Source organism: Dama dama, chromosome 9, assembly GCF_033118175.1.
Source record: "Dama dama isolate Ldn47 chromosome 9, ASM3311817v1, whole genome shotgun sequence".
Taxonomy (NCBI): domain Eukaryota; kingdom Metazoa; phylum Chordata; class Mammalia; order Artiodactyla; family Cervidae; genus Dama; species Dama dama.
The window spans coordinates 9508544-9522064 of record NC_083689.1 but is presented as its reverse complement, the minus strand read 5'-3'; the positions used below and the strand labels follow the sequence as shown (position 1 = coordinate 9522064).

The following is a 13521-nucleotide window of genomic DNA, read 5'->3' as shown; positions in this document are numbered from 1 at the left end:
AGAAACAGCAAAATTCTCTTACTTATTTGGAGTTGCCAGGGCTTCAGCTACCATGAAATGTACTTTCCCATGGATAAAGTTTTCTGACTCTGTTTTGTGAATCATAGCTTGACTTTTTCCCCTCTTTAAACCATTCTGAAGGTTTTCCACCAAAATGCAGTAAAATCTGGAGCCTGGAATACCAGAATGAGGTACTTGACAGCAATAGGAAGTGTTTGAAGGATCATCTTTCCCAAAAAGTTAAAATCACACCTCTCATACAGATATAAAAATGAGCATGTGTTAGAAACTACTGTTAACTCGTTATTAATAAAGGGAACTTGTCAGGCATTAAAACCATTTCTGAGAAGTTCCAAAAAAGAGACAGAACAGGAAGTGTAAAATGAACGCGCAAATAAAAGCAAAAAAAAAAAAAAAAAAATGGGGTGAGAGTCTCTTTACTTGGCAGAATTCATTTGCATTTCTATAAGTAAGAATTACTTTTTGGTGTTCTCAGTTATAACCACAGGGTTTATAAATTATCTCTCATAGAATCAAAATCAAAAACTGAAGAGTGTCCTCTAACAAAGAGCAAACAAAACAAAACAAAAACATTTCTTTTGTAAAGAGTAAAACAGTTTAGTTTTTGTAGACCATATAATCTTTGTTGCAACTACTACAATGGTAGTTGAGAGTAGACAATTAAAAAAACAAATGGGCATGACTGTGTTCCAACATATCTTTATTTAGGGATTCGAAAATCGGAATTTCATACAATTCTCACTCGTCCCAGAACAGTACCTGGATTTTTTTCATGGACCAATCAAAAAAAATTAAGGAAATTCTTAGCTCTTGAACCTCACCAAAACAGGTGGTGTCAGAATTCGGCCCACAGGCTCCAGACACCCTGCTCCTGTAAGTAATGCAGATTTCCACTGAAACTCAGATTTTCCCCTACAGGAACATAGGAGGTAATATGGTGATATAATTATCACTGCAGCAACGCAAAGTTGCTGTCAAATTTCTTAAAGCATGTCATGTGCCCAGAACAGTGCGTAGCGTTTTAAGTAGCAGTATTGTGGAACTTAGGTCAGACGCCCAGCAGTAGTCAGGACCAAGGTCAACGTCCAGACAGCAATCCCCGCAGCCTGCGCGCGCAGCAGAACTGATCCCGGCAGCCTGAGCGCGCAGCAGAACTGGAGCCCCGCCTCCACGTCTCCGAATCTCTGCGAGATTGGATTTCCGCCCCGGTAGCCATCACTTTTCAGGAGTTGCCGGAGAATCTGGAAATCTGGAGGGCAATTTACACGGGAGAACTCGGTAACTGCCGTAGATTGGCCATCTCAACGCGGGAGGCAGGACAACAGTTTGTGATTTTTCCAGTCTGAAGTCAGTGATTGGTCAGTGAAGTTGGCGGTCAAATAAGAGTATGACGACGGCTACACACACAGGCCAGAGCAGAAAGGGGCGGGGAAACAAGGTGGAACGACAGTAATTGGCGTGCGCGGTGTGACGCGAAGCCTTGTGTGATTGGTTCATAAGGCGCAGAAGGGGGTGTGAGGCTTCGAAGCAGTCGGCGATTGACTGGAGCGATTTGGGGCGGGCATACAAGTCACGAAGGCAGTGTTCGATTGGGTACCACCGCGCGGGGCGGGTAACCGGGACTCGGCGGCGACTTGGGATTGGCCGGCATGGGCGGGGCGGCCCTCTGTGCCGGTTCCTGTGTCCGGCGGACGATGCCGTCCGGCGGCTGGCGCTGGCTGCGCGGCCTTTGGGCTGCCGGTCAGCCCCTGTTCCAAGGTCGTGCGCTGCTCGTCACTAACACCCTGGGATGCGGCGTTCTCATGGCGGCCGGGGATGGGGCGCGCCAGTCCTGGGAGATTCGCGCCCGGCCCGGCCAGAAGTTCGACCCACGGCGCTCAGGTAAGGGGACCGGTGCTGCTGGCTTTTCACCCCAGGAGCTCTTTGCCCCCCAGCTTCAGATCCGGAGACCTGTGAACCGGACCTGAGCTCCGTGACCATGTCCCGTAACCTCAGTTCCTGGCAAGACCCTTGACCTCAGCGTGCACCCTAGACACCCCCTCCCCGTTCTCCGCGTCCCTTCCCCCTCGAGTCTTCATCTCATCACCAATACGTAGGGTTTCTGTCCGCTGCCGTCCTGACGGTCAGGTCCTCGCCCACCCCCTGATCTGCTACCCTCTCTCTTGCACTGACAGACTTAGCATTGAGCACGATATGCTACACCCGGGGTAGTCAAAGGCACAGCGTCTGGCTGCCAGCCAGCCTTGGGTCGCACCCTGGTCCCACACTTCCCTATCAGCTGTGCCTCTGTTTCCTCCTTCGGAAAGCGGGGCGATGGTAGTACCCTTTGATAGGGTAGTGAGGGAATGAGGGAAGAAGATGCAAAAGCACCTCTTGGAATGGTACCTGGCAGTGGAGCTGGTAATGAAAGAATATTTGGTTCGACCCTGGGGGGGTGTCCGGCTTATCCAGGTCTTAGCCAGGGAGGGAGTGGATTGGGGGGGTGAAGGTTGCTGGCCTAACGTGCCCCCCTTAACTCTTGGACCGTCCACAGTGAGCATGTTTGCTGTCGGCTGCAGCATGGGCCCCTTCCTGCACTATTGGTATCTCTGGCTGGACCGCCTGCTCCCTGCATCTGGCTTCCCTGGCCTCCCAAACGTCCTCAAGAAGGTCCTCATTGACCAACTGGTGGCCTCTCCTATGCTTGGCGTCTGGTACTTCTTGGGTAAGGAGTTCTGTGACCTTGGGCTTGTTCCCTCCTGGATCGGGGGGTCAGGGGGGTAGAGCCAGTTTTGTGTCCAGAATGTGGAGATGTGTTATCGATGTACCTCCTGTGTGGGTGGCCCGGGACTGGAGGCTGGGGTACAGTGGTGACAGGACAGACCCAATGGAGTCAGGTGTGAATGGCAGAATCACAGACAGTGGTGCTATGTGTAGGAAGGATGAAGACAGTGTCTGATGGGGCTGCCCTGGATGATGGTTGGGAGAACTTCTCCAAGGAGAAGATGCTGAGATGAGACATGAAGAAGGAGCCAGCGGGCTGGGAGGGGGGGTGGGGCGGAGGGGGAGGACAGCTGGTGCAAAGGCCCTGAGGCTGGAGGAAGGGGAGGCGAGACTGAGGTTGACTGGGCACAATCATCCTAACCCTTGGCTCTGGAGAGCTGTTCATTCCTTGCCACCCAGGGTCAGTTTCATTTCATTATCTGTAAAGGTAAAGGAAGGTACAGGACTGGTAATAAAACCGCCTCAGCAAGGGTGTGTCACCACCCTGCAGGGTACGAGTGTATACAGGACAGACCTCTCACTTCTTGTTTACCCGTTTCAGCCTCCCTGTTGTGCCCCACTTCCCACTGCAAGGCCTTTAAATGTCCCGGTTCCTCTGCTTGGGACACTGTTCCGCTGCCTGGGGTGGTGGTTAGCCGCTCAGCTGTGTCCGACTCTTTGCGACCCTGTGGACTGTAGCCTGCCAGGCTCCTCCCCATGGTATTTTTCAAGCAATACTGGAGTGGGTTTCCATTTCCTCCTCCAGGGGATCTTCCTGACCCAGGGATCAAACCCGAGTCTCCTGTGTCTCCTACACTGCAGGTGGATTCTTCCCCTGCTGAGCCATCGGGGAAGCTGTGTTCCTCAGGGGTCCTACCCTACCCGCTTTACCACTGTACTCCATACTCCCCAGCGCCTGACACTCTCATTTCTTGGTTTCCTTCCTAGGCCTTGGCTGCCTGGAGGGCCAGACCCTGGACGACAGCTGTCAGGAGCTGCGGGACAAGTTCTGGGAATTCTACAAGGTGGGCATGCCTACCCAGGCCCCGCCTATCCCTTCACCTCCACCCGCCTATCCCTTCACCTCCACTTTCTTCTTGCTTCGGACCCTCCTTTCAGACCCCACCCAAGTCCCTCCTCGCTCCGCCCCTCACTACATTCCGCCCCTCCCCATAGGCTGACTGGTGCGTATGGCCTGCTGCGCAGCTGGTGAATTTCCTATTTGTGCCCCCCCAGTTCCGAGTCACCTACATCAACGGCCTGACGCTGGGGTGGGACACCTACCTCTCCTACCTGAAATACCGGGTGAGTGCAGTGGGCACCCAGGGGGCTTCTGGAGTGGGGTGCGCATGTGAGAGCCCCAAATGTCAGTACAGCTACCCTTCAGGGTGAGGGCTGCCTGTGCCGGTGACAGTCTGCCTGCACCCCGTGGTGGGTGGGCAGGTTGCTGATCACCAATGAGGTGAGGACCAAACCCGCATCTGTCCAGTGAGGAGGGTTCAGTAGGGTGCCTAGGGGGATGAACAGCACATATAACCAGATTCTCTTGTGCGGTCAGATCCCAGGCCCCCTGACACCCCCAGGCTGTGTGGCCCTGGGCACCATGCAGACTGAGCTCCCAGATGCCAGACAGCAAGGCAAGACTGACTGAGCCTCCGCCAACCAGCCACCTGGGCAGGAAGGGGAACTGACTCCTAGGCCAAGTCCTAGCCACACCCTGACTCCTGGGCATCTGCTTGGGCTGCCCCTGCCAAGCCCACTGCCAGGCCTCAGTTCCTCCCTCTGGAACACAACCATGAAGATGGACAGTTATACCTCAGCCTTTCTAGGACAGCTTCAAGTGACTCATGATGGGCCATCCTCAGCTCTGGGTCTCAGCCAGCCAGCTAGCACCAAGCCCTCAACACTACTGTAGGCTGGGCGCTGGGACCAAGGTGGGGGATATCACCCATCCCTTTGGAGCCGGGCCCCAGAATTTGGAGCCTCCAGTCTCATCCTCTAGTCACAGACTGTGGAAGTACCATTAAATTCTCTTGGTAATTGAAAATATTGTGGATGAACAGAGCCAGCATTATCAGGCTGGCGCTCATAGGGACATTGTGTCATCCATTCACTTTATTGGGTGTGTGTAGTGTTGTCATGACATCTCCTGGGGGGCTGGGGGGCATGTTTGACACTCATGACGTCAGAACAGGTCTGGTGGGGAGTGGTATCCCAGGGTGGTGCATATCTGCAGCAGCCCCCCCACCCTGCTCCCATAAAAGGTACACCCTTGGGGGCCAAGAGCCAGGTGGGCCATTTCCTGGCTCTGACCCACCCAGTGGTCCACGTTGAGATGCCTGCAGCCGCCTGGACCCACCATGCCACAGCCAGGAGGCTGGCTACCTCCCATCACCTGACCAGCCTGCCCTGGGGTGTCATCTGGCCCCCTCTTCAAAACTGATAACTGTTGATGGGGGTGAATTTATAAAAAGGTGGGGTCTGGAGGGAAGAGTGAGCGGTGAGTTCACGGGGCCACGACACGCCACTGCAGAGCGAGAACAGGGCTGTATGTACAGGGTGGGACGCGGAGGAGGGGGGTGCCCGAGCCCCTGGGGGACATCTCCAATAAATAAATAAATAGCTACGATAATAAATAGGGTGATGGGCTAAATCGGGGCAGGGGACTCATGCCCACAGCCAGTAGGGGCCCTGGCTCAGGCCCAGGGGGCGGGCAGGGGCGGGGCCAGGATGGGGTGGGGCAGGGCAGCGCTCAGCAGGCGCAGTCCTGATGCGGAGGCGCCTGCTGATCCGTGAGCTGTGGGCCCTGCTTGGCGCCCGTGACTGCAGGATCGGCCGTGTCCAATGACTCAGACATCTTCTCGCAGATGACATCCACAAGGCGCTCAAAGGTCTGTTTGACATTAATGTTGTCCTTGGCGCTTGCCTCAAAGAACTCGAACCCTGTGGTGGGGGAAGGGAGGGGTGAGGACGCTGGACCCCCCACGCCCAGACACACTTTCCTGAGGACAGGTAACACCTGGAGTTTCCCAGTGCCAGATGCATGTTAAAGGCATGGAGAAGTCCCATGGCGAAGCAACAGTGGGCTGAGTCAGCCTTTATTTCCTAGACTCCTTTCTTCACCCTAAAACCCTCCTCTTCTCATTGTCCCCAGAGCCCCTGCATGGAACAAGGGGGTGCCCAAGCCCCTGGGGGACATCTCCAGTAAATAAATAGCTACGATAATAAATAGGGTGATGGGCTAATTCCCTGCTCCCACCCTCCGGCCCAGCCCTGGTCCTGGCAGCATCTGACACAGATCCAGGCCTTTCCTGCTCACACATACTCCGTGGCTTCCTGCGGCCCTCTGAAGAGTCTGACTCCCCAGTGTGTAGTTCAGGTCCTGCATGACCAACCATATTTCCTCCAAGTGATCTCCGTTTTCCAGTCATGTAAAATTATTTGCCAAAAAGATCTTTCCCACATCTGGTCATGCTGTTTCTTCTGTCTGAAAGATCACCCTTTTTCTTCAAATACCAGTTCCAATGCCCCACTTCCAGGAAGGCTTACCTATGCCAGGCAGAGCCTGGCTCCTTGCTTGTTCCACCAGTCCAGATCCCTCCCTCTCTCACAAATCTGGAGGCCTCTCAGGGGCCCAGCAACACCCAGAACTAGTCTGCACAGTGACAGTATCAGAATGAATCATTAACTTCTTGCAGAGTGAACTCCTAAACATCCCTCAAAACCCACCTGAAATGGCCCCTGGATCAAAGGCCAGCTCGCACAGAGTATGAATTATTGGGATTCAAGTCCAGGCCACATCGTGGCTTAGCTGTGAGACCTTGGGTGTGTGTCTTCCCCTTTCAGGGCCTCAGTGTCCCTTTCCTGGCCTGTGATGTCCAGCGTCACTGGGTACTCACCCAGGTGGTCTGCCAGTTGTCGACCACGTTCCGACGACACGACCCGCTCGTCCTCCATGTCACACTTGTTCCCTACCAGCAGCACCTGGGCATTGTCCCATGAGTAGGTCTTGATCTGGGTTGACCTAGAGGAGGTGGTGACAGAGGATGGTTAGGGCTTGGAGAATCTGAGCACCACCACCCTCCCCCATCTCCTTGTCACTCATCCTACTCAAGCCCCCCACCCCCCATTAATTCTCTACTTTTAAGATTTATTTCTTTGGCTGTGCTAGGTCTTAGCTGCGGCACCCAGGATCTTTGATCTTCCTTGCGGGATGTGGGATCTAGTTCCCTGACCAGGGATGGAACCTGGGCCCCCTGCCCTGGGAGTGCAAAGTCTTAGCCACTGGAAAATGAAAGTGTTAGTCGCTTAGTCATGTCTGACTCTTAGTGACCCCATGGACTGCAGCCTACCAGGCTACTCTGTCCATGGAATTCTCCAGGCAAAAATACTGGAGTAGGTAGCCATTCCCTTCTCCAGGGGATCTTCCCAACCCAGGGATGGAACCTGGGTCTCCTGCACTGCAGGCAGATTCTTTATCGTCTGAACCACCAGGGAAGCCCACTGAACCACCAGGGAAATCCTGTCCCATTAATTCTTGAGGAAGGCAGGCTCAGTCTCTCCTCCTGCCTTTGTCCTACCAGAAACACTTCTCTCTGCAGGGGCCTGCTCCCACAGTTCGTAAACTTGAGAGTCCCTCTTTCAAGAAGTCTTGAAAGATCCCCCGACCCCCAGAGGAGAATTCTCCCTCTTGAACAAATTCAAACAGTTTCTCAAAAGTTATCATTACTCTCAGCAGAAAATGTAAATGTTTATACCTTCAAAACTTGCAAGCTATCTTTATATTTTCTGTCCCTCCCAGACTTTTTTTTTCCTTTTATGTTTATAGTTTCATTTTCCTACCTAAAATCTTTCTTTCACATTATTTTGAGCTGATGCCACATTGTTTTAATGATTATAGATTGATAGCATAGCTGGGACCCAAATATTGTTATTTACATTTCTGCCAAGGGGCTGGGACTCTCCCATCTCAGCCTGTACCCCAGGCTTTGCACGAAGCCTGGCTCAGAAGAGGGCAGGTGGGGGCACACGTACCAGTCCTGCACCGCATTGAAGGACTCCTCATTGGTGATGTCGTACATGAGGATGAAGCCCATGGCGCCCCGGTAGTAGGCTGTCGTGATGGTCCGGTACCGCTCTTGCCCTGCTGTGTCCTGGGAAGAAGAGGTGGGGTGTCAGAGAGGAGATACATGTAAGTTCCTCAGCGTGGGAATGAACTCTGAGATGGTGGAGTCCAGCCCCCTTGAGGCTCAGAGGAGCAGGGGCTTGCCCAGAGGCACAGTGGGTCAGGAAGGGTGATTCAGCTGCCTGTCCCAGGGAATGCAGTATCAGTGATCCCAAGGTACCTACAGCATCATTCCTTCATCCATTTGACACACATGGACCTGTGCATGCTGGGCACTGAGGACACACAAAATGGGCCAAAATCACTGCCCTTTTGAAACTGACAGCTCTGTGCAGGAAACAGAGAATCAACCCATGACAAGAAAGAAAATGTATCCTCAGATCACGGAAATGTATTGTCAGAAAGTAATGAGACAGGAGAAGGGAAAAAAACCAGGCAAGGATGGGCAGTGTGGGTTGGGGGACAATTTAAAAACTTGAAGGATGAGGGAGGGAGTCATATGAGGGTCAGGGGAAGGAAAGTCTAGGCAAATGCCCTTAAGTGGGACTGGGTCTGGTACATTTGAGGAACAATGAAGAGGCTGAGGTGGAGATGGAGGGAGACAGATGAGATATCAGCAGGGGCTGACCAGGTGGCAGGGTCTCCTCAGCCAGGGGAAGCTTGCAGGCGTTACCAAGAGTGAGGTGGGAGCCATGGAAGGACTGTGGGCAGGGAACAACCAGCTCTGGCTTGGGATTTATCAGACTCCTTTAGGACTCAGAGGTGCTGAGGGAGGTGGCCAGAAGACCCTGGTGGAGGAGCCTGCTCTTGGCCCAGGCAATGAGGTTGGACCTCTGAAACCTCATCCAGACACTCATGGAGGAACTTGAATATGGGGAAACTGAGGCACTCAGCAGGTGATGCATCTGATGATGTCAGGGGTAGGATAGGACCCAGCATTTACCCCTTCCTCACCCCTGGAGAGCACTGGTGGGAGAAGAGAAAGGGGACACTCTCTTCTGTGCCTCTAGCCCTTGGTACACAGTAAGCGCCTCATAAATGCCCAGTGTGTAATGACTGAATCTAGACAGGAAAGAAATAGGCAGAACTGGGGCTGCTGTCCCCAGGAGGGAGAATGATGGAGCCAGAAGGCCCCCCAGCTGGACCCACCCAGATCTGCAGCTTGATCCTCTTATCGTTTCGGTAGATGGTCTTGACCTTGAAGTCGATGCCTACAGTGCTGACAAAGGCAGGCGTGAAGGAGTCGTCTGCGTAGCGGAAGAGGAAAGATGTCTTGCCCACGCTGCTGTTTCCGATGATGAGGATTTTGAACATGTAGTCGAAGTTCTGGTCCGAAGATTCCTTCTGCCCATAGCGAGCGTCTGTGGCGGATGCCATCTGGGGGTGCGGGGCGTAGGCGAAGGTGAGGGATCCCCCTCTGTCCCCAAACGCCCAGGCTCAGGCTAGAGAGCTTTCAGCGAGAGACGGAGATTACTCTTATCCCATCAGGAGCCCCAGTACTAACGGTGCGCCCCACCGCAGAGGGCGGGCCGTGACCTTGAAAGGCCCGAGGTTCCGGGGAAGGACCTCAGCGCTAAGGGGATGGAGACACCTTGCAGCCCCCTCCAGCAGGCCTGCGCCCCGGGCCCGGTTGTAACCTAAGCCCTACAGCTGCGCCAGGAGAGGTGACTAACTGCGGCCGGCCCCGCCCCCCATCAATCATTCATATTCCTCAGAACTGAGCGGGCGCACGTGCACACGCGTGTACGGTACCGCGGGGACGCGTCTCTGCCGTTCTTTTGCCAGACTCCCAGGCTGGGAGAGCTCGAGCTGTGACAGCTATATCACGTGATAGGCACGGGACGTGCACACGCTCACGTGCACACAGCAGGGCACACACTGGGACACGCTCGGTGCAAGGGAAAGAGCCAGACACCTATCTGCACGCCAACATGTATATACAAATGTGCAAACCCACCCGTGCGCAATGCGTCCTCCACCCATGCAGCCCAGTACACGTCACCCACACGGGCACACATCTCTGTGCACATAGGCACACTGTTGTGCACGCACACGCGCAGTCCACGCGTCTGCCTCCACATGCCTGTAACACTCACAATCTTGGGTCGGGATCCCCAGGGTATGCACGAGCATACCCTGGTAAACAAGCAAGGGTACACACAGACCCTCTTGCACAGGCGGGCGCGCACACGCGTGTGCACTCCACGCGCACGCGCACGCACTGAGCCTCCCGCGCGCACAGCTTCCCGCAAGGCACTCGCCTCCCCTCCCCCTCCACCGCAGAGCCGGGGGAGGAGGGATGGGGGTGGGGGTGAGGACAGGGCAGGTGGAGGGAGCCGAGGCCCTCCCCCTCCCCAGGCTCGCGACCGCCTCATCCTTCTGTCTCATTTAAGGCCGGCCAACTTCGTCCCCTATCCCAACCAGACCATCAGTCAAATGAAGGTTATGTAGGTGCTCGGCGCGGAAGCTCACCTGGAGGCCTGGGAGCTCACCTTGTTCTGCACTGATGCTGTGGCAACCCTAGCGGCGGCGACTTTCTTGGCAGTGGCGGTGACGGGGCCCACGGTGTGCTGATGTGGGGCTGCGCTGCAGCGGAGGCGGCGGCAGCGGCTGAGGCCCCTGCAGTCCTCGGTGACGTCCTGCAAAGGGCGGGGCGGGGCCTCACATGCAGATACGGCCGTGATGCCATTCTGGGCGGAGCCAGGGGTGGAGATATGGTCTACTGTCGCAGGCAGAGCCGGGAGGGGCGGGGCTCTTGCGCAGATTGACGCGAGAACGGGGCGGGGCCCAGAGAGCGCATCCAGTAGCTAGCAGAAGCGGTGCAGGAGGGGCGGAATCGCTTGCTGGCTCCGCCTCTCTTCGTTATAAGGGAGGCGGGGCTTCGCAGCGCCTTCTCACTGGCTTAAGTGCTCGAGCGACGGGGTAAGTAACCAAACAAAGATTGCCACCCCCCTCCTCCTGTCCAATGGTGGTTTCCGGGCGGTCGAAGGGCCCAGAGGTTGAGGGCTCAATAGAGCCTCAGTCTTCTGGGGGCGTTCCCCTTCCCTGCCCCCACGCACCCCAAGTCTTAGACTCAGGGGGTCCCCGTTCAGTCCAAGGTGCTGTGACCGCTCATTAAACTCCCCCTATTCCCAATTTCAGGAAAGAGGAAGTGAGGTTCGAGAAAATACTCCATATCTCCTATTTACGGGGTTCAAAGTAAGTATAAAAGAAGAAATAGGGGAAATAGGGATCAAGATAGACCCCGTCTCATTTCTGATATGTACCCTGGTGGCTCAGACGGTAAAAAATCTGACTGCAATGCGGGAGACCTGGGTTCGATCCCTGGGTTGGGAAGATCCTCTGGAGAAGAGAATGGCTACCCATTCCAGTATTCTTGCCTGGATAATTCCATGGACAGAGGAGCCTGGAGGGCTATAGTCCACGGAGTCGCAAAGAACTGGACACGACTGAGCGACTAACACACTCAAGACCCCTGAAGGGGGTCGGGCTAGTAGATGCTCCACCCTGTTTCTGAGATGAAGAAAAGAGAAATCGGGATCAAGAGAGACACCCTCCGCCACCGATTTCCGGAAAAGGGGGGGGGGGGTGCTGAGGGACTCTCCGGGAACCCCTCTCCTTCCTGCGCCCCATTTTCCAGAGAAAAATTCGAAGAAAAACTCAAATTGCGGAGGTAGGGCAGGAAAACAGCCTGTCCCCTAATCTCGCAAAGTCTGCGGTTAAAAAAAAAAAAAAAACGTAGGAAACAGCGAGGTTCAAATACCCTGCAATAGAGAAGTGGGGTGGGGTGGGAGATGCTGTCCTCCTGCCGGACTCCTGAGCTAAACGACGGGGATGGAGAGTCCTCCCTCCAGCATCCTGGCAAAACGAGACTCAGAGATGGAGACTCTGGGGTCCAAGATGACCCGTCATCCCCCAACGATCCTGATGTGAAAAAGTCAGAGTAGGGGGTGGCGCGGAAGAATGAGACCTCGGCCTCCATTCCAGGGCGCTACCGTCCGCCCCATCTCCGGTCTCCACACCCGGCAGGGGGCGTGTGGCCCCAGGAAAATTCTGATCTCCCTTATTCCTCCTCTGGAGACGAGGGGCGGGGCTGGTCCTGTTTATAAAAAGCTCACCAGCTGCAGAGGCGCCTTTAGACCAGAATAACTTAGCGCCTGGAGGCCGCCCCCCGCCCCCAGCGCCCCGGAAGTGCGGAGAAGTCCCTCCTGCTCTCCCTGCAGTTGGGAAATCTATTTTTTCCAAAGGATAACATCTTTGTCCCTCCTCCTCACTCGGACTATAAAAGTATCACAAACTAACTGCGGCGAATTGGGAAAATTTTTAAAATATAAATATAAATCCACCTCCAACTCTCCCCACTGGAAGACCAGCAGTTGAGTTCCCGCTTTGGGGTGGGGAGTGGGGGGCTCCAGGCGTTGCCCTGGTGGAGGTGAAGGCATGCGAGTTTGCTAGGCTCCCTGACCTCCCAGATGCATGTTCGGGCGGCAGTCGGCAATACCCACTTATTTTTCCCCCAAAGGGTAAAAGCTCACAACAATGTGTACCAGCTTCTGCCCCAAGGTATTTGGTATTTAAAAGTAAAACTAATGAGAAAAAAAAAGTAAAACTAATGGAAGGACTTTATTGTTAAGAATCAGCAAAAGGATCTGGAGTTAGGGATGGTTGAATTGGAGGTGGGAGCTACAGACTTAAGGCGAGATGTCCTATGAGCCAGGGAGACATAGCCGGGGGCGGGGGGTGGGGGGGGGGAGAGTCAGGGATCGGTGTCTTAGCACCTACACCTGTAGACACAGTAGGCACCCTGTGATGGTATGATATGAATGAATCAATGACTCAATGAATGATTGAAGGGAGGGTGACTTTGGCCACTGAGGTTAGGGAAGGCCTCTTCAAGGAAGTGACATTTGAGCAGGAATCTGAAGGAGGAAAAGGAGCTGGCCACTGGGAGAAGTGGGGGAACAGTGCTCTGGACAGAGGGAACAGCAAGTGCAAAGGCCTTGAGGCTGGAACTCACTAAATAAGCTCAAGGGACAGCCCCTCTTCAGCTCTGTAAGGGGGGCCAGGCAATATTTTCTTCCTAAACAGAGGGCAAACAGGTCCTAGAGTCAAGGCCTGAAAGTTCCCAGGGGCCCTAAAGAACTTCTCCTTTCCCTTTGGGTCTAGGGTGGGCCACAAAGGCAAAGAGTGTATCCCTCAGGAAAGACCCTAAACAGGAGAAAATGGGGGACCTGGAGCATGCAAGTGACTTCCTCCCTCTCTCTTGAGCTTCAGGTCCTACTTCTGTGAAATGGAAAGAATAAAAAGGGCACTAGTGGTAAAGAACCCTCCTGCTACTGCAAGAGACATAACAGATGCAGTTCAATCCCTGGGTCGAGAAGACCCCCTGGAGGACGGCATGGCAACCCTCTCCTGTATTCTTGCCTGGAGAATCCCATGGACAGAGGAGCCTGGAGGGCTACAGTCCACAGGGTCACAAAGAGTCGGATATGACTGAAGCGACTTAGCACACACACATGCACAAAGCAAGCCCATTCTACCTGTGAAATGACAAAGGCTCGGGAAGGTTAAGAGATTTGTTGAAGTTGTCAAAGTCAGTCTCTGGGGGAGTCTGAAGATCTCAGTCTGGAGAG

At 54.4% G+C, this 13521-nt stretch overlaps 2 protein-coding genes across 4 annotated transcripts; one reads left to right on the top strand and one right to left on the bottom strand.

Moving 5' to 3' along the window:
- Nucleotides 1-1220: 1220 nt before the first annotated feature.
- MPV17L2 (MPV17 mitochondrial inner membrane protein like 2) lies at nucleotides 1221-4810 on the top strand. 2 transcript variants are annotated; one of them, XM_061149831.1, is made up of 5 exons: nucleotides 1221-1902; nucleotides 2555-2725; nucleotides 3712-3788; nucleotides 4000-4068; nucleotides 4322-4810. In XM_061149831.1, the coding sequence occupies exons 1-5, from the start codon at nucleotides 1671-1673 to the stop codon at nucleotides 4412-4414; spliced, it is 642 nt and encodes a 213-aa protein (XP_061005814.1). In that variant the 5' UTR covers nucleotides 1221-1670; the 3' UTR covers nucleotides 4415-4810. The 2 variants fall into 2 exon arrangements, with proteins under 2 accessions (XP_061005814.1, XP_061005813.1); XM_061149830.1 differs by having other exon boundaries at nucleotides 1225-1902; nucleotides 3940-4068.
- Nucleotides 4811-4822: 12 nt separating this feature from the next.
- RAB3A (RAB3A, member RAS oncogene family) lies at nucleotides 4823-10515 on the bottom strand. Of its 2 annotated transcripts, none has more exons than XM_061149834.1 (5): nucleotides 10361-10515; nucleotides 9038-9265; nucleotides 7798-7916; nucleotides 6663-6787; nucleotides 4823-5706 (listed from the first exon to the last, which is right to left on the bottom strand). In XM_061149834.1, the coding sequence occupies exons 2-5, from the start codon at nucleotides 9263-9265 to the stop codon at nucleotides 5516-5518; spliced, it is 663 nt and encodes a 220-aa protein (XP_061005817.1). In that variant the 5' UTR covers nucleotides 10361-10515; the 3' UTR covers nucleotides 4823-5515. The 2 variants fall into 2 exon arrangements, with proteins under 2 accessions (XP_061005817.1, XP_061005815.1); XM_061149832.1 differs by having other exon boundaries at nucleotides 10381-10515.
- Nucleotides 10516-13521: the final 3006 nt, after the last annotated feature.